Source organism: Astatotilapia calliptera, chromosome 18 (assembly GCF_900246225.1).
Source record: "Astatotilapia calliptera chromosome 18, fAstCal1.2, whole genome shotgun sequence".
NCBI classification, from domain to species: domain Eukaryota; kingdom Metazoa; phylum Chordata; class Actinopteri; order Cichliformes; family Cichlidae; genus Astatotilapia; species Astatotilapia calliptera.
Genome location: NC_039319.1, coordinates 26,022,365 through 26,040,785, shown reverse-complemented (window position 1 = coordinate 26,040,785; position 18,421 = coordinate 26,022,365). Strand labels below are relative to the sequence as shown.

General features: G+C 40.5%; 1 protein-coding gene across 1 annotated transcript; it reads right to left on the bottom strand.

Moving 5' to 3' along the window:
- Nucleotides 1–4,384: 4,384 nt before the first annotated feature.
- On the bottom strand, nt 4,385–14,927 carry LOC113011423 (transferrin receptor protein 1-like). Its single transcript, XM_026150998.1, has 18 exons — nt 14,818–14,927; nt 10,746–10,795; nt 10,003–10,240; nt 9,502–9,688; nt 9,178–9,403; nt 8,976–9,098; nt 8,446–8,541; nt 7,979–8,118; nt 7,729–7,880; nt 7,521–7,640; nt 7,294–7,379; nt 6,882–6,945; nt 6,363–6,430; nt 6,197–6,261; nt 5,990–6,083; nt 5,655–5,876; nt 5,238–5,396; nt 4,385–4,956 (listed from the first exon to the last, which is right to left on the bottom strand). The coding sequence occupies exons 2-18, from the start codon at nt 10,776–10,778 to the stop codon at nt 4,714–4,716; spliced, it is 2,316 nt and encodes a 771-aa protein (XP_026006783.1). The 5' UTR covers nt 10,779–10,795; nt 14,818–14,927; the 3' UTR covers nt 4,385–4,713.
- Nucleotides 14,928–18,421: the final 3,494 nt, after the last annotated feature.

Genomic DNA, 18,421 nt, shown 5'->3' with positions numbered 1-18,421 from the left:
CTGTAGATTAATAGTTATCAGACACTGCGTGTGACTAGAATTGGCCAGGAATCTAAACAAGACGGGCTAAAATACACATTCAGGGGAAATTACCCAGCAAACAACAGAACTACCAGTAAAGTGTTTTTGTTCATTTGTAGACTTTGTCTCAGTGAACTTCACTGAAACCCTGACATTGTCTCCCTGCTCACAATGATTTGCGGTATGACTGCAAAAGGTGAACCATAGAGGGAAGAATGCTGGTGTCGTTTCCATGTAGAATAAGGATCTAGCGAGAGCGTAACAAAGTAAGAAATATAAATCAGATAACTGCTGTGGGGGGATTAAATTTCCATATAATGGCATTCAGAATTTCAGGTAAAAAAAAAAAAAGGTCAGATTTCAAACTGCTATTATTTTTGAAATAATTTGATATTAATTGAGTAACACTGTGAAGGTGTATACTTTTCACTTAAAGTAAAATTAAAAACCAGATTGACCTAATATTGAATGAGTAAGACGGTGAGAGTGTGTGCTGTTGATCTAAAGTGAAATGAGTCCGTGGGAACACGAGGCTTCCTTATAATGGCATTCTGAATGTGAAGAAAAAACTGCACTTATGACATTTCAGCAGACTTTTAATTTGAAATTCAACAACAAAGTGATGTGATACTGACTGGGTAACACTGTAATGGTGTAAACTTGACCTAAAGTGAAATTAGTCTGTATGCTTGTAATGGCTGTACATGCATTTTAAAAGACGGACCATTTTCTTCTACTTATCCAATTCAGGGTCGCAGGGGGCTGGAGCCTATCGCCGCTGTCATGGGGTGAGAGGCAGGTTACACCCTGGAAAGGTCAAGGATTAGGGCCACTCACTTTTTTTCTCAGTGAATTCTGAAAAACCTCAGAAATGCCAAGAAATGTCAGAATTGTGAGATTAGTGTGAGAATTCTGACTTTTTGTTTTCAGAATAGTGAAAAGAAAAAACAAAGTTTTCTTCAGCTCTAACCGTCTTCAATGGTACTGGGTACATTCTCAAATGCTTATTTTTTCTCAGGACATTTGAGGCCACCAAACACTCGTTGATAATCTCCTAATCAGAGAATGGGCTGCAGTTTTTGGTCATTTTATCCAGCTCTATCCTGGGACATAGACTTGAGTAAATTAATGCATAAAGTCTGTTTTTTGTTCAAACTCTGCTTTCTGCATCTCTGTTGTTTTTCATGCAAGTTGTGCATTGGCTGGCACACAAGTAGGTAGGTCAATCACCAAAAGCAGTGGCCTTAAAAAACAGAGCTACAAAGTTTTTCTGGAATTTCCCTTAAAAAAGTAAATAAACAAAAATAAAATGGAAAAAAAGAATTTTACAAAAAAAAACCAAACAGTGAGTTGGTACACTTCTTTAATAAAAAGGTAAGGAACAACCAAAGTGTCGCACATGGCCTGGGGTCAGCACAACGCACAGGCAGGCTTTTTCCAACTGATTGGCTGCTGCTTACAGACAAAAAGGTTTAACAGCAGGTGGTGGGGCTGCTGTGTAGCTAAGCTGCTGCTCTCAGTGACATCATACAGAGCCAAAAGTAGAGCCTCTGCTGACAATCAGAGGTGGGTAGAGCAGCCAAAAATTGTACTCCAGTAAAAGTAGCACTACCTTAACATAGTTTTATTCAAGTAAAAGTAAAAAGCAGCCATCCAAGAAATTACTCATGTAAGAGTAAAACGGTATTTATTTAAAAAAAAGGCTACTTGAATATTGAGTAACTGATCATAACATCTGATTTAATATTAAAAAAAAAATTAGATAATCAGACAAGAACAACGTTTAAAATACCAAAATTTGCACTAAAGACAGAAAAAGAAATATATATATAAATAACATGATTACAAAACAATAAATCTAAGAAGAAACACTTTTCCAAATCATTATTAAACGAATATTTACAGAAGGTAATATAAATATATGGTGTTGCTTTGCCTCTCCAAATGGCACAACAGGCTCAGCAGATAGAATAACATTAAAACAACAAACCTTATGTACAAACAAGAAGTGTCATTTCAACATAAACTGTAGGTTTGTGTCTGTGTCTCATGCATTTTTGGTTAAAACATGTTTATTATTCCTTTACTGAAGTTATTCACACTGAGTAGAATGGCCAGAATTATTTCTCAAGAGTAGTGATACTTCATAATAATATTACTCAAGTAAAACTACTCAAAAAGTTACTTTTTGGAAAAAAGTAAATGTAATTGGTTACTACCCACCTCTGATAAGACAAGAGAAACCCTCATTGGAGGAGTTAGAGACTGAAGAGGACGCCAGATGACCACGAGAACCATGATCACCAGCACCATTAAGCAAGGCACCGAATAATGAAAAAGGTCACTGGTAGTTTTGTTTTAAGAACTAAAGCAATAAGCTAATGTACAATACAGTGCCAAATTTTATTAGTAGCCTAACAAACAAGACAAAGTGTCCATGTTATTGAGAATGAATAATGAAACTAAGACTCCAATAGCTGTGATTGTTTATTGCAGCAATGAAACAAAACAACTGAAATAAAGCAAAGCAAATGTGCGCACAGTTTGAGAGAAAGGAAAAAGAACAAAGAAAAGAAAACCACGCACAATAATAATCGAGCATTTTCAAACATTCTTTAACAAGGGTTACATTTTCCCCCTTTGATCCAAAACTCATCTGCTAATTCTTACAAGCCAGTGCTGAAAATGGAGTTGCAATTTCCAGAACCTGCCTCATTATAAACCAACAGGATTAAGGTAAAAATCCCTCAAATGACGAATGGTTATTGCATCATGTTAACAAGTTTGATGAACTACAATCAGTCAGATGGGTTTTGGACAGAATCCTGCTTTCAGTCATTTGAAATGGACTCGCATCCATTTGTTTTCTGTCTAGCAACTCTGTTTTAACACCAGTTTGATTCTTAGAGAAACAGGAAAAAATAAAAAATAAACTGAACCCTGATACATGAAAACGAAACAATCCAAGTATTCGTCAGCTCAGAAACAAAAGAAGAGGCACAAGGAAATCTCAGTGAATTCATCAAAAGAGAAGGTACAATGAACTTTAATTCATTAGACTAACTCCATAACACAGAGTGGGGGCTGATTATGGAGACACGCTGTTGTAACCACATTACACATTTGTGCTTTCCTTAAAGCAAAGACACCTTCCATATGCAAAGAAAAGACCAGAGCAGACCAGCGTTCGCTTCAAAACAGACCGTCTCGCTAAAAACAAGCACATCAGCTGCTTGGCCTCACTAATGACACAGACACTGATCTGTGATCAGGTGCTCTGGGTGCCAACCTGCCTGTCTAGAGAGGAACGCTGAAGAAGTCAGCTTGGAACGCCAGATGGGATTGCAAAGATGCAAACGTGTGCGATGTGTAGCTTTGTACTGTATATACACATTATGGGAAACACTGTCCCCGATAATAAAAAACATCCACCCCTACAGTGAAATATGGAGGGCACTGCCTCCGATACGGCACACACTGGTAGGCAAAAACTACCTTCTGTTTTTCACATTATGGAAATCACTGCTCCCGATAATGCCATCAAGATGAGAAGTGTACATGCACCAAAGGACAGGTACGGGTAAATATTGTCAGGTGTGATGTGTGAGCTGGCATTGCTCAGAGACCAGTTCAGTGTCAGTTGACAGAGGGGAAAGAAAAACTGTTGTGTACCAGCTGTCGGTGCACATGTACACTTCTTTTAGCAGATGCTGCTTTTGTCATTTCGACAGTATAACTGTCATAATTATGGAAGACACTGCCCCCGATAATTATACTTTTTTTATATAAAACGTGAATAAAAACTATTTATAGTGAACCCTGCCACTGATAAATAAATAACACAATAAATAAACATACGGTTTCTGTTTCAGTGCCACATGGTTGAGGACCTTTTCCCCTGCTTTGACAGGTCTGCACAGATTAGCTCCAAAGCCAAAAAATGTGTTTCGTATTTGATTCAGACCATTTTTGTTTTAATTCAATTCTTGCATATAATTAGGACTTTTTTCCCCCATTTAAAGTAGACGATTATTCCAAATCTGTGCGCACTGTTGCTGCTGCATGCTGTAAATCAATCTGCACTTCTTTCAGCAGCTGCATCTATTTTCTGACTTGAGTTGTGTAGCAGAATCAGCACAGTATGGGATATTTTAGCTACCAATAGAAACCAGCTCAGGCTTGAACACCAAGCCGCAGCAGCAGTAGCAGAAATACCAGCAGTTTGCCTCGTGGTAAACAAATACAAAGTCATTAGCTTATTGTTATCATACTGCGGTCTAAAGATCTGAGCTGGCAAACACAGTCTTTACTGTGATTCTGACCTGATACTGTTCTGGAATTAAAGAAAAAAAAATCCAACTCATTCAGAGATAACACCAATTTAAAGTAGTACTTCCACATAACATTTGTTGACATTACTAGCACCATGTGATTTAAGACTGTGATAACTAAATACCACATGTTCAAATTCAAGATTCTTAGAGGGTTAAGTCCTTTTAAGGCAGAAGGCTTACAAACCACTTTGCAACATGTTTGGCTTTAAGAGAATTTTAGATAAAAGGAAAATGAACATCGTGGAAATGATATGATGACTTTGTAGATATCTGCTGAAAACGTGGTGATTAATCACAACAGCACTGCCAGTTGTAATAAGAGGGCCAAACCATGAACAAGGGAGGGAAAAGGACTTTTCTAGATTTCATTATCCAGAGACCAGATGTCCCCTGCTAGGGAGTTGGCACAGGTCTGAATGGTCCAGGTCGCCTGGGCAAACTGGTTGCGGAACAGCTCGGCGTCTGCGTCGGGGTTGGCAGTCGTCAAAGAGTCGAGGTGGTTAGTCAGAGCTTTGAGGGTGTGGGGACCGGAGCCCAGCAGGATGTGACGGAAGGGGCTGTCTCTGGGAGAAACGTAGGGTGACAGGAAGTTCCTTTCCACCTATAGCAAGAAGACGGACATCATGAAAGAGCTGGATAAAAACCAACGTTATCAACAAATTTATTGGACAGTCCCGTCCTTTGAAAAGCAGAAAGCAGACACTGAACACTACCTACATCAACTATTACACTTGACTGTGATTAAAATGTGATGTATCCCATTTAATATACGATCCAAAGATAGCTAAACCATCACTAAAGTTGTAATTTCAGCTCATCAAAAGCAGAGGTGGCAGCTTGTGAAATCAACTAAACTTGATGGGCTGAGTTTTTTCCCCTTACCGTCATGATGCGGTCATTGATCACGCGGCACATCTCGATGTCCTCCAGGTCGCTGTTCTGGATGTCTGCTGCCAGCGCGCTAGAGGCACGGCTGTAGGAGCCAGAGGCCATGATCAACCACTTCACTGTCAGAGCTTTGGGCAACAGCTGGGGCTGCATCTGCAAGCACACAAACATGCAGGGATGACTTTTCTCCCTCAAACTCAAGTTAGTAAGCTGGACATTCAAGACCTGAACACAGCTTTGTCTTCTATGATGAGAGGAGTAACCAGGCAAAACAAACTGATTCAAAACTGATCATTTTTAAGTTGAGTGATGAAAAACACGACAACAGTCAAGTTGCTCCTGATTTCTGCAGCCCTGCTCTCAACAAGGTAAATACTATCTTCATTTACAAGGACACTGGTGAGCACTCACCCTCTGAACAGCCTTGACCTTCCCATTAATCTGAACCACGTGGCTGCGTATGAGCTGGTTGTACTTCTTCAGGTCCATCTGCAGCAGGTGGTCATGGACCAGCCTCAGTGCTATGTGACCTGCAAACTGGCCCGCTCTCACAGCCAGCTGAGGAACCTGGCTGGCTGTGACAGAGTTCAGGTTTTCTCGGGTGTCCAGGTTTGTGCTAAAGTGCGGGTAGTCCTGAGGAGGCACACAGGATGTTTTAAGAATTACTCTCAGATCTACAAAGTTGGCATTAGTTAAAAGAGTTCAGAAACTATTTAAGAACTTGTAGTACAGAAGAATTCACTTACTGAACTTCCAGAGTGGAATCTGAAAGCGACTGAGGGAATGCCGGAGAAGGCGAGGAAAGGATACGCAGCACTGTCCATCCTCAGAGGCTCCAGACTTCAAAATCAAACACAAAAAAGAAGAGTGAGAATGACAGCCTACTTTCAAACAAGAAGGCTGTGATAATCATCACTGGCTATACTTTGTTATCTTTAATTAGACGGACTCACATAGCAGACTCCCAGTTGTTCTTTCCAAACTGAGAAAGAAGAGACTTGTCCTTGTCATAGTTCACCTAAGAAGAAAACAAATACTTTGATTAAACTCTTGTTTTATTTTACAAATAAAACTGACCAACAGAATTATTTCTGCAGAAGAGATCAGCTGTGGAGTTACCTCTTTCAGAGCGTTTTGGACCAGGCTGTGCAGCAACGGGCTGGCTGCTACTTTAAACCCATTCTGACCTAGAATAACAAGACCACTAATATTTAGTTATCCTCAAACATAAGTGATGCTTTTTGCATGTGTTTGTAAAAGTTTGACATTAAACAGCTTCATGGGTAAATGGTAAATGGCCTGTATTTGTATAGCACTTTACTAGTCCCCAAGGACCCCAAAGCGCTTCACATATCCAGTCATCCACCCATTCACACACTGGTGATGGCAAGCTACATTGTAGCCACAGCCACCCTGGGGCGCACTGACAGAGGCGAGGCTGCCAGACACTGGCGCCACCGGGCCCTCTGACCACCACCAGTAGGCAACGGGTGAAGTGTCTTGCCCAAGGACACAACGACCGAGACTGTCCAAGCCAGGGCTCAAACCGGCAACCTTCCAATTACAAGGCGAACTCCCAACTCTTGAGCCACAATCGCCCCAGGGGTACAAGTAGTCTGCATCCATGGAAGTAAATACCTGTCACAATGCCGTCCAGGTTGATGTAGGTGAATGCTTTCATGCTCAGAGAGGACAGATAACCCTGGAACAAAGAAATATCCAATATATGAATGAGACTGAGCACAATCACTAATAATTATCCTCCTCAGAATAAGTCTATTCATTTACGTCTTCTTTAATGGGCATTTGTTTTTGGTCTACATCTTTTGACTTATTTGAGCTATCCTATAAAATCCTGATGTACGAAGTAGAAAACATCCTGGGCTTTCCATTGATATCTCATGCATTTTGGGGGGGGGGGGGGGGGGGGGGGGGTCTCTTTTAGCACCAAAGATGAAGGAAATCGCAAAAAAAGTACAATGAGAAGATTTATTTTTGTTGAGTAAAAGAAAAATGCAGCTAATCTGAACCTTTGCCATGCACTTCTTACCTCCAACCACTCGGTGGCGCCAACACTCCCATACTCTCCCGCACTCCAGCTCGCAAACACAATACTCCTCCTCGGTTTGAATCCACCTATCAAAGTGGAAACACAATTAATCAAACTCATGAAGCCAGCATGTTCTTTAGCTGCTCAGTATCTGACGTGAAGTGTACGTCCAGGATCATTTTATTTGGAAATTAAAAACCAAACATCAGCTGCCGACAGGTGCTCACCGTTCTCCACCATGTCAGAGATGGAACGCGCCAGCTCTACGAGGACGCTGGTGCCCACGGTTGATGCTCCAAAGCCCGGGCCCCACGCATCCCTCTGGGCCCCAATGACCACGTATCGATCTGCAGACGGTCACAGGACATTCATCACTCGCATCGTTTCCATATTTCCTGATCACAGGATCTCTCTCATTATTCATCTTTGCTGTACCTGCATCCACAAAGCCTTTGATGACCCCAAAGACATTATTTATCCTTTTCTCAGTAAGGACATTGTTGACTTCCACAGTAATAACATCGCTCTCATCTCCGAGTCTATTGATGCTCCCCCAACCATTTGGCTGAGTTCTACCCCCGAGCTGCCTGTGGGATGCAGACAAACATCAACTCTTTATTGATGCCCTGTTTATTACAAGCTTCAACCATCTTTCTGATACCAGTATGATGTTTGTGAGTCTTACCTCAGAATGTTCATTCCCATGCCTGTTGTGATAGTCTGAGCCAAAATATTTGGCAGGCCTGAAGACTGCACAGGTGGAAACTGGGTGTGGTTGAAGGAGGGGAAGCCTGGGGTGTAGGGATCCCCAGAGCCCATGTGGACCTGTGGGAATCAGACAGATGAAAAGATGATCTTAGAGTGGATCATGACATCTTTTCAAAGGTAGCTTTAATCAAACTAAACACATGAACCCCATTATTATTGTGGTTATCATTTAGATTATTGCACTGGTAGAGGAAGCACAACTACTTCCTCTTATGAACAGTGCTAGGTTTACATGCACTTCACAACATGTGTATTGTCGACATGTCAAACATCTGTCCTCTCATTTCATATTTAAACAACAGTCTTCACCTTTCCTTCAGTGTACTCATCTGAGTATTTTCCCAGGTGATTTACACCTGAGGAGTAAAAACTGTCTTCACTCACATGTCCAAAGAGTGGAGTGCTCTCGCCGATCGAGTAATCAGCAGGGTCTGGGTAGATCAGCACAGCAGAGGCGTTCACTTTGGCTGCATTGGCTACCTATAAGCAGAGAAACAAGGGAATGGGAAGCTAAGATCACCAACAGTAAAATTATTCGAATGAATCACATAATATAAAACGAAGTTTCATGGTAAAAACATAATTTCTTCTGCGATGAATAAAGTATGATTCTGATTCAGTTGGGGAGAAAGAGGATGAGATGGAGATGACAAAGGAGAATGCAGTGATGGAGGAGGCAGATGAAGGAAAGGAGGAGAAAGATTATGAGAAAAGTATGAAAATATAAATCTGCAGATCTTAAAAGGTCATATAGTTCGGAAGGTCTCGCCTGTACAGAAACACACACACACACGAAAATTCTAATGGAATTCTACTGAAGGTTAAGAACAGAGGACATCTACAAATATTGACAAGTACCACAGGGAATAAAGTCCTGTTCAAATGATGTTCCACCTTATTTTGAAACCACCCACCTTCTCAGCAAAGCTGATCCTTCCAGCTCTGACCAGCATCACCCTGTTATTCATGTCGATGTTCATGTCCTTTAACTGCCTCAGGTCATCTTCCTGTCCATAATGGGCATACAGCACTGCACCCTGGAGCCATCAGAAACAGAAATGTCACTGCAAGTGTCACTGTACATTTCTCCTACTCATAATTTAGCCTTCTGATTACCCTTGCTGTTCCATTGGCGCTGTAGGACAGGAAACCCGTTGGACGTTCCTCTGATCCGTTCTTGAAAACTATTCTGTTGTATCCAGATGCTGGGGGGTCCTGAACCTTGACAAAGTGCTCATCAGTCCAGGTCTTCATGCCGTACTCCTTAAACTTTGTTATCACCTTGTTCCCCAGATCTTCATCACCAGGAGAACCAGCCCGGTGGTTGCTACTGGTCAGCTGACTGTGACAGGGAAAACAAAAACGGGTTACTTACTGTTAAAAATACAACACACATAACAAAATGTGTGCAGTGCTGCAGTGCATGGAGCCTCTATTCACCCAAGGACAGCGTCCATACTGGATGTAGTCAGTTTTTCAGCAAGAAGCTTTTTCACATCATCCCAGTCCATGAGGGGAGCAGCACCGGTCTCATGGGCGACAGAAACGTCTTCATAGCGGAGAGCAGAGGTTGCACAGGTGGGAGCCAAATCCTTATTCCGATGGACCAGGTAGCCAATCAAATAGCCTGAAAGTGGCAGTGATTCCAGATAAGGGATGGGAACAGATCAACTGAATTAAGTGGTGCAAGCCAAACCCTGACTGAAGTGTCTCACTCAGATGACAACTCAAAGCTAAGCCATGTTTTTCCAGATAAAATGACACATGGTAAGTCCCCTCACCACACCCACACACGGGAAAATTATGTTAAAATAGCTGTCGGACAGTGAACTTCCACTTTTTCACAAGTAACACACAATCCAACGGGACAGATCCCCAAAGAACCACTCAAGTTATTGTGCACTAAATTAAAGAGAGTTTCTTCCTTCCTCCCTCTCTTACCGATGATGAAGATGAGGAAGATTGTAGCTGCCATAAAGCAGAGGTTCTTGGGTGTACGTCCAAACTTTTGAGCCACATAGGGTGTGCGATTTGAGTTGTGATTCAGGTGGCCGCCAACGCCATTTCCCCCAGTCTCCTCATCTATTTCAGATGACAGCTTCATCTCCACCTGACTGTTGTCACCCTCCATATTCTGGGTCAAGTTGAATCGTGTGTAGGAGTGGGGCTCCCCATTAAACTATCACAAATAGAAAAAGGGTAAGCAGATTAAATTATTTCAGTAACTCCCAAAGAACAGCAGTGGTTTGATTTCAGGATCTTTGCTTGGACTTACAAGAGGTAAAAGGTTTTTGCTTTTTTATGACCGAACAGAGATTTGACTGAAGAATAATTCTAGATCTCAATTTATAATAAGTGCTTTACAAACCCAAAGATCAGCTAACTGGTGGACTTTCCAGTTTCAGTGTGGCTAGCCAAACAAGAGGAACCACTCACTAATTAAAACAAAACTTAATTATGCAATTTAACAGTTTAACATTTCAATGCATTTCTGAATATGAAACAATTGCATTTATCAAGTTCTTCCTGTGTTTGTTCCCAAAATAGAATAAAAATTAAATTCTGGTCATGCAAGTTCTCATTTTTGCAATAACAGTCATTTCAGGTGTGGAAATGATGATGTCCCGTTTAGGATGAAAGCTTAAAGCAAAGCCTGTTATTGTTGGGTTTACACTTATACTTACAATCTTGGATATTGTTGACCTTGCTTGGTCCATTGTTGCTTCTCAGAATTCTAAAAAGATAAGGAAGAAGAAAATAAGTTAAACATTGCAGAGTTGGTGAATGCAGCCACAACTGAATCTATAAAGGGTAATGAACCAACCCTCTTCTTCACGTAGTGTGCGGCTTGAATTCTTTGTGCTTCAATTTCAGTTCCCTTACAGTGCGAGCAGTGTGTTACAGTTTTACTTGTGATGTCCAAACAATACATCCCCACCTCTTGTCTAAACATCCACAGGGCTTCCTATCTTACTAACTAGAAAAACAGTGCCGTTTCCAGGCACAAAAGGCCAGTGTCCGTCAAAAAACACCATCTGAGACCCCTGCAAACTCCAACTGAATGCAAGACCACTGATTTCCCACAAAATCGTATGCCAAACAAAGCAAGGTGTCAATTTAACAAAGCCAACAAGGTTCAAAATACAAGTTCTCTACATACAATCTTAAATACTGGAATTCTCAGCATGATAAAGAAGGACCTAAAAGCATAGCTTTTTGTCTTGCTATGCTTTACAAGGTTAAAAAAAACTGACCAAAATGTAACTGAACAGCTTTAAAATCCAAGAAGTGGAGTTCCTCTTCATAGGAACCACATGCAGACAATGTGAAACAATGCTGCAACATTCATACTGCAATCACAATTTCAGGGGAAGTTTCCCAACCATCAGCACACAAAGGATATTTGTTGATAAGCTATGGCCACATTACAGAAACATTTTGAATACACACATTTTGATTGCTTAACATTAACATTTTTTCCTGTATCAGAACAGGCCTTTGTGGGATTTGCTTATTTAAAAAATATATTTAAACAAATAAATAAATAAATAAATAAAAATTGATGGCTCAACGTCTCTTCCATTAGCTGTGCCCTCAAGAACAAAAAGACCAAGCCATCTCAAATCTTGTCTCATCAAGAGTGGATCATTTTACTGTGTGAAAAGTTTAGAATCACAGGGTTAAATCACTATCACGGTCACTGAACTTTGGCCTGATTAAAAACACTGAAAACATTGTTTTGTTGACGCCGACTTGAAATCCACATGGTCCGAGAGTTGGCATACAAATAAATTGTGCAGTCGCGGGTTGATGCATTCTGTAATGGTATGGAAGTGTTTAATAATATAATGTGTGCTGTTCACACAAATCAGGAGAAATCCTATAATTATCCTTAGGACCGATTTGCAGCTACAGATGGGAGCTCGAGATGTCTAACTGGACAGTGCGTGTGGAAGGTCTGTGTGGGCAAATGCCAAGGGGACAAACAGGCGGGCGGGCAGGCTCGGTCTAATTTGCAGCAGAAGAACACGACCTTAATAGACTTCGATGGCAAGCTTCCAAGACAGAATAGATAAAAAGCTTAATATTTCCACAAAGCAAATGAAAGCACAGGCAAGTTGGAACCTGCCCTCGGTCAAGTTGTTCAGGAAACACTTTTTTTGTCTATTCTCAGCACTATGAGGTAACTTTAGAGCATGGCTTGGCAGGACTACCTAGACAACCTTCAGGGTAATAAACCAGAACCACACTGAAAAGCAGTAAAATCAGCTCTAAAAAGGACAACAAATGAGCAGCCTTATATTTTTCTTGCTCACAACTTTAAGTGTGACTGATGTGAGCTTTAGAAAGTAGAACTAGGCAAGGATTAGTCACCGTGTAAAGCTAATTGATCTCTAAGGTGGGTAGAGCCGTGTCTACAGCCGTACATACCAAGCATACCGGTTCTGAGCTAAGCCGATCCTTTAATCAGATTAGCTACTCTTTGAGACTTGGAAACATATGGATATTAATATTAAATAGAAATCAAGAATTCATATGTTCAATTTCAACAGCACTTTACTAAAAACAAGCGTTTTCACATCACAGGAGAAGCCCACTTCTGTACATCAGTTGCTGAACCATAACTATAGCCAAAAGGCACAAGCTGCATCACCGTTGAAGAGGTTTTTGAACATGTGTGTGTGCCCAAGAGATAGTGTGTGTGTCCCACCCTTCTGAGAAGGATACTGGCAGGCATGGTCCTCCCCCCCCCCCCCACACACACACACACCAAGCTGTAACAGGAGATATTTGCCCCCTGTGAGCCCATGATCAAGGTTATTAAAACAAGATCTGGAACAGCGAGCCACTCTCACCAGTTATTTTGTGTTTTTCCACAAAATACAACACAGCATTTTGTCTCTTTTTACAAGTTTATCTTCCCAAAAAACATTCAAGCTGTCAGACACAGCTCCTTATCGAGTATGCCTCAAGTTCAACCTTCAAGGACTGCACAGTCCTGCAAAAAATTGAAATGTCACTGTCAGGGTCAGAGAGGTGGAGTACAGTCTGGCTCTACAAATGCAACTTCCTCGTACAGAGTTCAGAACTGAACAAAACCCTTTGTCTGAAAAAAAAAGAAAAAAAAAAAGGGCTAACTGTTGCTTCATCATGAGGCACAATCTGGCAACAAGAACAGAGCTGTTGTAAAGATGAGGGTGATTGAGAAGGACAAAAAGCTTGGAACACACCAATGTTTTACACAATAACTGAACCAGTCACTCTCATTCACCAGATTAACCGACCATTTTAAAATTACTAGCCACTGCCACCTAAAATCTGACATAAGCATAACAACAGTCATTATGGGAATTAAAGCCCTCCTCCTGTGTGTCAAGGGCTCTTTATGCAACTTGTCTGTTTATGTGTATTCAGCTTCCAAAAGAAAAGAAAAAAAAATCCCAACAGTTATCTATTACTGGATCATTACTTAAAGCACAATTAGTTCATAAAATAATGTAATTACCACAATGCACTTGCACTACACCCCCTATGTTAATTACACATCCAAATACCACACAATTAGGTGGAAACCTCACCCAAGCACAGAGTTAACCATAGCTGAAATAAAACCAGCATGTGAGAAACTTACCTGACCATTCACCAATGTACAGGAAATGACACGCTTTATAGTTTAGACTGTATATATTGAAATATAGCTAAATGTTGCTTCCTAAGAGGAAAAGAACAACATGTGAGGTAAGCGGTGTATAGGAGTTATTGTAGAGTAGCAGATCATGTGATAGTCACACTGGGGGAAAAGCAGGGCAAGCAAATCCTTTTTTTAAGAAGTATTTTTAAACAGCAGGAAATTCTGAATTCAAACCATCAGAAGCGACACTGGATGACCTTGAATTTACTAAACAGAGATTTCAGGAGAGTTTTGTTTCCTGTTCACTTTCACTATTGTGGGTTCTACTCTAATACCGCAGCGTGTGTCTCTTCGGCACAATTTAGCCCTCTATACCTATATAACAGTACTACAGAGTACTGTCGGCAGTATTATATTAAAACTGCACCCATTAAGACAATGACAGCTCGCAGTTTACAGGGCTGTCAAGTTCACCCACTGCTGCTCCGAGAACTCATCCACAGCGAGAGCCAGCTTCACGTGTTTTATGTGAGACAATTTGTCACCTTTATTTAGACCAGCGAGTTAGATTATCTGAGAAGTTCCTGAAAATCTCCCAACCATGTGCATCTTCATTATCCTATATTTAGCCGCCAGTAGCTTGTGTGACAAGGTCAATGAGAAGGCTCGACACTGGCCCGGTTACCTCCACGTTACAGGAACGGGTCGTTACGAGGACCTGGCGTTAGCTTACACCGGAACAATACTCCGCAATGCTGGCTGAACGTGACAACCGGCCTGCTTCATTATGGCGCCCTGCAAGCTGCAGCGTGTAGCTCGCGAGACAAAGTGACAGGTGACGTTCGCGAAGACACCGGCTACCTACGTGCACGTGCTCGGATACGGAGCTAGCAAATTTGCTCAAAGTTTGACACATCAGTAAACTGAATATGAGATATATAAACATTTTAATACATCGCACTCTGAGGAAAGCGAAAGATGGCCATGTGCCATCTGCATCGAGTCTTATTTATTTTAACTACAATAAGCTTTAACACTTCCCCAGCTCGACTTGAAATAGTGTAGCTAGGCCTTCATTTTTTTTTTTTTTTTACTGTTATCGTTTCTTTTCTTTCAAAGCTCACCTTCTCCCCAGCACAACCCAACCTGAGTGACCTTCTGCTGTGTAACACGCGGTTCCTTCTTCGGTCGGCGCTCTTCCACCCTCCAGCCAGGAATTACGCTGCACTCACCAACTACCCCGCTTATTATTGGCCGTGCAGGATCTACGCACGCGTGACGTCAACACAGCGGAAACGTCAAAGCGCCCATTTTTCTTTTTTGCAGCCTTTATTACCGTCAAATCGAACTATGAGCCAGTATAAAGCAAGGTATGGACATCAAAGAGGCAGTAGGTGTTGTGAAACAGAGAAGGAAAGGGGGCAATAAAGAACGACAGGACGGCAATAAGCTCGCTTTTTCTTTAATTTGTGACGAAATCTTCATCGTAAAGTATTGCTCTATTTCTTTCACAAAAAGTAGACGTTTTTTTCTGACAAATGTACATTTGTGCATGTGGTACTTGGAAGCGTCTTTGTCACAACAATCAATGCAGCCAAATTAAACATTTTTACCATAAAGCAACAAAATGACATAAAATAGTATCAACTATTAAAAAAGAAGGGGAAAAACAACAATATGTAAATGACAAGACCAAAATAGAGGGACAAGGAGATTATTCGCAGAACATGAAATTTGCTGTTCTGCTTCAATTTGCTTTTGTTTACACAAAAAGTATTTGGATAAAATCTATGGATCAGCTTAACTAAAATTTCAATGTGTGTTCATTGTTTTTATTAAGGTCAAAAATGCCACAAATGTGAGGATGGAATATACAGCATGTTTCTTCCTAAAAGAAAGGTAAAAGGAAAGAGAGGAGGATTTGCACTGCATGGCATATGAATAATGCCAGATTCTTTCTGCAAATACCAGCTGGTTCTGAAGGTATTCATCATGCAGTTGTGTTTATATATTTATAAGTATGAGGAGGCACTAACAAAGAATAACCTATTGTAGATGAGGGATTATGTGGTATAATAAAGCAACCAATCTTTAACTTAAACTAAAATGTTCCAAATCACACAAAACAGAAATGCATACAGATGGAAGAAGGCCTCTGTCAGTGATGGAGACTACTTATTTGATAAAATATTTCTAGAAGCTAATGAACATAACCAAGTATGTGTGTATGTGTGTTTGATAACTCACAATATTAAAGTTGTCAAAGAAGACTAATAATATTCTTCCAAGCTTCTCCATCTTTACTTGTACGTTTAAAGTGCAAATTATGGAAGATGCAAACTTTTACTGAAATCCAATCCTGAATTCTGCTGGATAAGCTTTTTTTATAATAGCTTCAGCTTTTTTTTTTTTTTAAGAATCATAGTGTGCTGCGCTGTGGCCTTGTACCATATCTACCCTTCAAAATTATAGTTTATAAAGTCTAGAATGAATATTATAACCAGAAAATTAGAAATTACCATTTATATCTATGTAAGTAAATATACTTTTAAAATGTCCTAATAAAATATTATAACTGTACTTTTTTCCCTCTGGTATTTTTAGTATTTTGGTTGTGTTTAAAACCACAGTCTACCTTGGATGACCTTTCCAGATAAATCGTGGCTTTTCTTCCATCAACTGAAACCTTGAAATGAGGAACAGCAGACATGATAGCGGTCAGGACTGTTTTTTTTGTGTTTTTTTTTTATCTGTGTGTGTGTGTGTTTGGGGGGGGGGGGGGTGTCATACACCCACAGTCCAAAAACAGTGTTGTCTTTGTGCTGCAGCTGTGAAAATGTCTAGAAGAAGACAAGACGTGAAGGTCCATTGACTGTGGTCAGTGTCTGAAGTTTTCCCATTTCTGCTTTTCATTCCCACACAGCACAGAAGTAAAGACAATGCTTTATATTCAGAATTAATACAGAGCAGTATTCTACCACTAAGACTAGGAGTGCAAAGTTTGGAAATTTCCACTGGAGCCAAAGTTGGTAAATAATTCAGTGCAAAGACTGATGCTGTCTGGCCTTTAGTAGCCAAAAAAGGAGACGACATTGATAATTTGGTTATTATACTACTCACTGTCATGTTCATTCAGACAGGGTTGACCAATCAATAACCTCTGGGATTGGGCATTGGGGTGGGCAGCAGCGAAGCAGTCGCCACTGATGGTAAATTATTAGTAAATCTTTGTAAACAGGTCTTTGTAAACTTTTTTTGATGGCTGGTTTTGCAATCTCGTTTATTTGCCATCACTTTTAATTATTGATTATTGAACCAAAACAAGCGCGATTGTGAAATTGTCCCTGTAATTGCTCTTTTGGGTTGACTTAAGTAATTGCATGTTTATGCCCAACATCAGGCTGCTTACATGTATTTTGCAGAAAGCAGTCATTGAGTGACGAGAGCGCCGGCTTTAATAATGTTCCCACACCATCATTTCCCCACATTTTTGTGTCACACCTGCTTTGGAAGTCCACTTGTTTGAGAACATTCAATGCTAGGACTCAGAAGCACACTACTGTGTATATATCTCTCTCTATACAAAACAGTGGACATGGGAAACAGTGCTTTCACGTTTAAGGATTTAGAGTTCTGAAAGTTCAAGAGCATTTATTACAGCAAGACGTCGTTGTAGTTCCATGTTGGTGTAAGCCAAGAATGTAAAGTTGTCGTAAGAATTGTTTTCAGGCCGGGCTTTGTTGTCTCTTTTAATCATTACTTGGCACACTGATCCGAAGTGAGGCATCGGGTAATAATGTGTGGTGTCTGTAACAATAGTCCAACTGTGCAAGAAGAGAGGAAGAAATGTTTTCTCAGAAAAAAAGACAAGACAAAAACAAGATGTCTGGAATTTAAAAAACGAAACATTTAATAAGGCACACGTGTTCAGTGTGCACACGGAGAGAGGCTGTAAGACTCAACCGCTTTTCTGAAATCATTAAGAAATACCTCATGCAACTCCTTCCTTGCTTTCTTTCAAATAAGACTCCTGAATAGGTTTAATAGAGAGATCTCAGCAACTAGGCGTTGGGCTGCCATGAAAATTTGTGCAGACACGACATTCCTCGGAGAACGAATCCTGCAGACTGTTGAATTTTACTGTAACTGCACAAGGCTGACATTTGTTTCTCTGAATAAAATACACTCCTGTTTTCATGCACACCTGTACAATCAAATGGAATCCAAATCCAACCTGAGAGATCAGTTCTGTGTTTCTTATGAAGCTCATAATACTCCGATTTTGATGAAGCCGTCAGGAATGTTTGGCTTTAATAATGTGGTCACAGATAAAAATGGTGCTGTGCTGGCCTGTTTGCAGCTCAGAAACACCTCTGAATATTATGTTACCCCATCATAAAAGTGCACTATGGTACAATAAATTTCTTTACCGCCATTTGTTCAGTAAACTAATTTGATATCTAGTGATATGGATCAATGCCCATGTTTGTTCACACATCATTGGCTCCAAGAAGATCTTAATGCATCTTATGATCCACTAACAGTTTCACCTGCAGAGGTTTGATTTCATTTCAGAGTTTGAATGAATGAATGAAGAGTTTGTTTTTTGGTGCATCACCGTGGCAAAATCGAGGTTTTGCCTCATACATTATGTTTTTTTCCAAGGGCTGTTTGGGAAATGCTAGCATGCAGGTGATTCAGGTAAATGCTACAAGCCACTAATATTTA